Raw genomic sequence first — 6,000 nt, forward strand, 5'->3', positions numbered from 1 at the left:
CCACCACACTCCAGCCTGGGCAACAAGAGCCAAACATTGGCTCAAAAAAAAAAAAATTACCATTTCTACATTATTTTCCAATTTTGACATTAACTTTGATTTACATATTTTGAGGAGTAGATCCTCTACGCTAACAGCACACTATTCAGAAGAGGAAAGAAAAAAAGGCTTCATGCCATGACTTCTGTTCCCGTTAGATCAAGTTTACTTTGCAGGTCATAATTTAATTGAGCAACTTTAGTCTCTGTTGGTAATTCCCACTACACTCTTCAAATTTAATTTTTACCATCTGACTTCAAACTCCACAAAGCTGATATAGATGATGGTATTATTAAAATTCTGTTAAAGCACAGTTAGTATATGCAAATGTTAACCAGCATTTGTAAACCACTTCTGATTGTTTTTTATTACTCCCAAAACAGAATATGAGAGCTACAAAAAGACAGTTAAATATACAGCCTTCAATTTGAAGACCACAGAATGAGACAGTGGACAAAAGTCTCCTAAAGCTAGACAGACAAGGGGCAGTTTGTTCAACCTGAAAGATTCTCTTCCATCCCTCTCACAATGTCTAAGGTTAGAACTGAAGGACACAGAACTTCACAGAACTTGCAAAATCTCCTGGCCTCCAAAGCACTGCTGTGAGAAATATGATGTAGCCATTAAGGACAAAGACTTATGGCAATTTGCTAAGTAATATTTCAAAAGATTCATTCAAACTGGTTTGTCAATGGGAAAGAGCATTTTAATAAATCTGGAGATTTACAAGTGAACTTTGAAGTTTAACATTACAAGGATAGAAATTATGTCAGGTTATACCAGAACAAACGAATTATAGGGAGATGGGAGTAAATTTTAAGAGCCTTAGGGAGGATTAGTACTGTAAAAAGAAACTCAAGACTATCTTACTTTTAAGTTCCCCTCAAAAGACTTTTAGGCAAAGACTATCATGTGTTGGTCGATATTGAGCAATTACCAATATTAGTAAACACCTTGTAATGGTCATTAATTTTTTAAAAATAATTTTAAAAGTTCTTTAAGAGCCCTCACTCACTTTTAAGATCCTAGATGTACATAGCTGATACAGCACAAATTATTTTGCCAATAATCTGCTCCTCTAGCAATGAAATACTAGTATAGAATGTGACACTTTTCTTTGATCTAAATCCTAAAACGGTATAATTATTTTGATGGGAAATTATGATACCCAGATACTGCCAAGAAAATGAAACTAATACCAGGACAGACTACAAGAGATCAAACTTTGGAAGACCACAAACTCTTTTACGAGAATCTACAACATAGTAAGAGACTGTAAGGGAAGATAAATTGTACTTCAAAAGTGAATCCCTGCTACAAAAAGAAAATGCACTTTATTTACATTGATAAAAACCTGCCAGAGCTTTAAAGTTGCTGAAGATACTGCTAAGAAAAGCTAAACTGAACTGCAGATTACCTCAAAGCTCATTGTTTTCATGTATTGTGTAGGTTATCATTAGAGTTTGCAGACAAGCTCTTTTAAGATGTTATAGTCACTGCTCCATCTAAAACATACACATTAAGCAGGTCATCAGGAGCAAAGGAAAACCTTGAACAATTTTGCAAGCTGATGGTACCACTGAAAGAACAGAGATGTAGAAAAGGCAGGTAAGTTTTAACTTAAACAGTCCAGGTTTGAGTTTAGAAGAGGACAGCTTGGCAGAATTAATCAACCAGCCTATAGAATTCAATGGGTCAGGGCTAGAGTCACATTCGATGCCACTTGCCAGTCAGAGGTTCAAATATATGTCTATATATTCCCTCCAGGGACTACTGCTGAACAACTATTAAGTACAAGCTACAGTGAGGCACTGCAGTGGATACACAAATAAGGAAAACAAAAACAGTTCTTGTGCTCCAGAAGCTTACAATCCAGTAGAAGCGATGAAACAAACATATTCTGAGTGAAAATACATTTGAGACCCCTGGTAGGGTGCGATGGCTCATGCCCGTAATACTAGCACTTTGGGAGGCCGAGGCGGGTAGATCACCCGAGGTCAGGAGTTCGAGACCAGTCTGACCAACATGGCAAAATCCTGTCTCTACTAAAAATATAAAATTAGCCAGGTGAGGTGGTACATGCCTATAATCCCAGCTACTTGGGAGACTGAGGCAGGAAAATCGCTTGAACCTGGGAGGCAGAGGTTGCAGTGAGCCAAGATCGCACCATTGCACTCCAGCAACCTGGGCAACAAGAGCAAAACCCCATCTAAAAAAAAAGGAAGAAGAAGAAAATACATTTGAGACCCCTAAGAGAGGCAGGAGAAAATGTGGAGTTGCAACCCTATTTTGTTTAAAAACACATATAGGAACAACAGTATTCTAAAACTGGTGATGCTCCTGAAAGGAGTTAAAATACCAGCAGATTAGTAACATTTCACAAATGAAGAAGGATGCCAAAAATCTCAAATAAGAAGAAAAAAAAAAAAAAAAGTTCAGCTCTTTGGCACAAAACCTGCTCCTCAATGCTCCACTGAACACTACAAGTCCTTAAAGCTGAACTTAAAAATGTGACAGCTGTTGATTGGTTACAGGAATCCACAGGAAAAAAATGCACCCCTTGGGTGTATGACATGCATCTTATCTGTAGAACATGGCATGTTCTACAGTGAGAGGAGGTAAAAGAAAAGAAAATGTATATGATAGCATTCTGAAAAGTATGACGCTGAGCTAGACAAATGCAAGACCCACTACCTGTTTTAAAGCAGAGTTCTGGTGCAGCACCCATCCCTCCCAAATTTAATTGTTCATGCACTGAACAAGTCAACCATAAACTATCAATACTTTTCTGTCTTAAAGGCATTTCACCACCAAAAGAGAATGTAAATTAACTCAATTCTGAAAAGAAAGGCAGTCTGAAAAACACCTTTTTGGTGAAAATTATATTTAAATATTAAAGAGCACCCAACTAGACCCCACAAAATCCTAACCAGCTGAAAGTTATGTGCAATTCTACGCCTTTATATGTTAATATGAAAACTCTGATATACCAAGCCTCTCCTTCCTAACACCTCTACATAGTTTTTTCTTTGCTATTATAACTGAATAGGAATGTTTAACTACACCAATAAGCCTGACTATAATGCTAGTAGAAAAAAAAAAAGAAAACCAAACGGGTAAGCAAACACTCAAAAAAAACAAAGGACTGGAGGAATAGGATGATAGGATGGATACCTAATAAAACATAAATGTCCCCATTCATCTGCAATTCTAGTCATTTTCTCTCTAACAGATCTCAGATTTTCAGAACAAGTATGCAGGTTATTTAAAACTGAGTTATATATAGTCATTTAGCAGCAGTAAAAACACTTCTGGCATTATCACAGATGCTAGATCTCTGGAGGAATTTTTTTTGCCCCCAAACTAGCATTTTTCTTCACCAACAACCATCCTTTATTTCTAAAAACAAGAACCCTTTCCTGCCCCCTAAAACAAACAAATCACAGACCACAGTTAAATTCTACGCTAATGAAACTGTGAGATTACATCCCAGGCGTTGTCAGAGCCTATTTTTCATACACCACCACAAGACAGTTTGATGCAGTATTCCTGATTGCTTTTTATAGTATTTGTAAATACACTCACTAACCCACTAAATTAGGTAATTTACAAACAGGTCCTCCCAGTTATTAGTGGCCAGTAGTCAAGTTCTATTACATTTGATCCTCATACAGTTGTCTAAACATATCCACCCAGGTTAAGGGCTCGGATCCGAGAGAAGGAGGTTGGCGAAATTTGGATGGGGGCAGGGTAGAAGCTGGGAGAAATCTCTGCATCTCAGCCCTCAGCGACAACATTCAGCCAGTGCCCACAGAAAAACTAAATTCGGAACCTCTTCCTCCTGTAACACTGGCAACAAAGAGGGAGTTTCCGTAACGCTCCCGTCACCCACCAGGTGCCCAATCTCCTTCCCAGCCCAGAATCCGCGCTCCCGCAGGGGCCTCCGAGTGCTGGGAGGCCGCGGGGCCCGGGTCACGGCACCAAGGGGGGATGGGGTGCAAGCGAGCAAGCGAGGTCTGCGGAGCGGGCCGTGGAAGGGCTCCGGGACCTGCTGAAACATCTGAACCCAGCCGGGGGGCAGCAGGCAAGAGAAAAGGGACAGAATATCTAATGAAGCAGAAACCGGAATTCGGTGGAAGAGGTGAAGAGCCCTTGCTGGGGGTACACCTGCGAGGAGCACAGAAAACAGGCGACGGATGGCGGGGAGACTCCACGGAGGTGGAAGAGAGGAGCCAGGCCCGGAAGAACAGGGAAGGGGATGCCACCTGGGGCAGAGGAGGCGCCAGTGCAGCCTCTACCTGCCGGCTGGCGGGACGGGCCGCTCAGGTGTGACTGGCAGGAGGGGGCCGAGTGGGGAAGGGGCCGGGAAGAGCTGAGGGCGCACCAGGGGACGCGCAGAGGCGCCTGCGAGTCGGCAGCCGCGGAGCAGCGCGCGGGCATCGGCGGGACCGGGGAGCCAGCGCGCGGGCATCGGCGGCACCCGGGAGAGGGAAAGGCGGCGTGGGGGTCTTTGGACTGCACGGTGCGCTCAAGGGAGGCTGGGGACAGCGAGAGGTATCGGACGGCGGGCGCCCGCCGAGCGACGCGGCGCACGGGAGGCATCCGGGCGGGCGGCCGGGAGGCGGGAGCCCCTCACCTGCGCGGCGGAGGAGGCGGAGCTGCAGCAGCCCATGGCGGGGCCGAAGGAGCCCGGAGGCGGCGCCGGGCGCGCAGCTACGCCCCAGAGCCCCTCGGCATGCGAGCCGGCGGGCGCCCGGGGAGGGCGCGGCCTGGCCCCGCACGGCTAGGCGGCGGCGGTGGCTGCAGCGGCGGCTGGTACTCAAGAGGCGGCGCGGCTAGGGGCAGACACCGGCCACATCCCCCGGCGGCGGCGGCTGCGCGGCTCCTGCTCTGCTCCTGCTGCAGCAGCTGCTCCCCAGCGGAAAGGGGCGGGCGGCGGCGGCGGCGGCGCCTCCCTCCGTTCCCCGCCTCCCGCCTCCCGCGCCCAGTCCCTCTCCCGCTCCCTCTCCCGGGCCGCCGCCTCCTCAGCGCCGCGCGCGTCTCCCATCAGACTCCCCGCCCCCAGTGCAGCGCCGTGCGGGCGGCAGGGCGGCGGCAGCCAGAACGAGGCCGGGCCCTTCCGCGCGTGTCAGAGACTGCGCGGCGCCGGGCTTATTTAGCGGTGGCACCGAGGCAGCTCTCTGCCTCGAGGCTAGAGGGCAAAGCGGGCTGAGGCAGACGAAGACCGGGCCAACTCGCTGCCGAAAAGGGGCCTGATTGCTTCCGGACCCGGGACGCAAGCGAGACTGCTCCCTCTCCCTACTGGGCGCACAACTCAGGATCCTGATGGCTTCTTACCGCTCTGTCGGCTCTTCTTCAGAGGAAAGCGTACATAAGAAACCTTTCCTGGAGAAAGAGTAGGTGATAAGAAGGCTGGAAGAAAGAAGTATCTGTTGCTACTGTCCCCATTTTGCTGATGTGGAAACTGAGCTTTGAAAGGGACCAAGAACCTAATGAAATGTCCCCAAGGTTGAAATGGTAATAAATAGCCAGAAATGAGGAAAAGGCAAAAAGTTACCCAGGCTTGCAAGTCAAAGCCATACTGGATCTAAGCTAAACTTTCCTATACAGGATAGTCTACAAAAAACAAAAAGGGGACATTAATTTATATTAAAAATACCTATGACACACTAAGTTCCAGTAACTGGTACTGGCAATAAAGAGACGAACAAAAGAGACTTACCAAGTTACTGTTGCTAAATCAGTAAGACTAAAGGAAGCAGCAACAAGTTAGAGTAGACGTGGTCACTATCTTCAAGAAATTTACAGTTCCAAAAGAGTCGTTAGGAAATACAGTGTGAGGTGAAAACAGTTAAAAAGTGAAAGAAATTAAAGGTAATGACTAATGTTAAAAAACACATTTATCGGCCGGGCGCGGTGGCTCAAGCCTGTAATCCCAGCACTTTGGGAGGCCGAGACGGG

General features: G+C 46.5%; 1 protein-coding gene across 9 annotated transcripts in view; it reads right to left on the reverse strand.

Moving 5' to 3' along the window:
• SLC44A1 (solute carrier family 44 member 1) overlaps nt 1-4,959 on the reverse strand; it is a 197,849-nt gene extending 192,890 nt beyond the window's left edge. For 5 of the 9 annotated variants that reach the window (XM_077968385.1, XM_015117154.3, XM_077968381.1 and 2 more), the window contains exon 1: nt 4,676-4,959. Coding sequence is in view for 8 of the 9 variants with exons in the window: in XM_015117154.3 (XP_014972640.2) it covers nt 4,676-4,711 (36 nt within the window). In the remaining variant the exon portion in view is untranslated. Of the gene's footprint in view, nt 1-4,423 lie in introns of all 9 variants that reach the window. The other 4 variants (XM_077968380.1, XM_077968377.1, XM_077968375.1 and 1 more) reach the window with 2 other exon arrangements.
• Between the last annotated feature and the right edge of the window lie 1,041 nt (nt 4,960-6,000).

The sequence above is a fragment of the Macaca mulatta genome, chromosome 15, assembly GCF_049350105.2.
Source record: "Macaca mulatta isolate MMU2019108-1 chromosome 15, T2T-MMU8v2.0, whole genome shotgun sequence".
NCBI lineage: Eukaryota > Metazoa > Chordata > Mammalia > Primates > Cercopithecidae > Macaca > Macaca mulatta.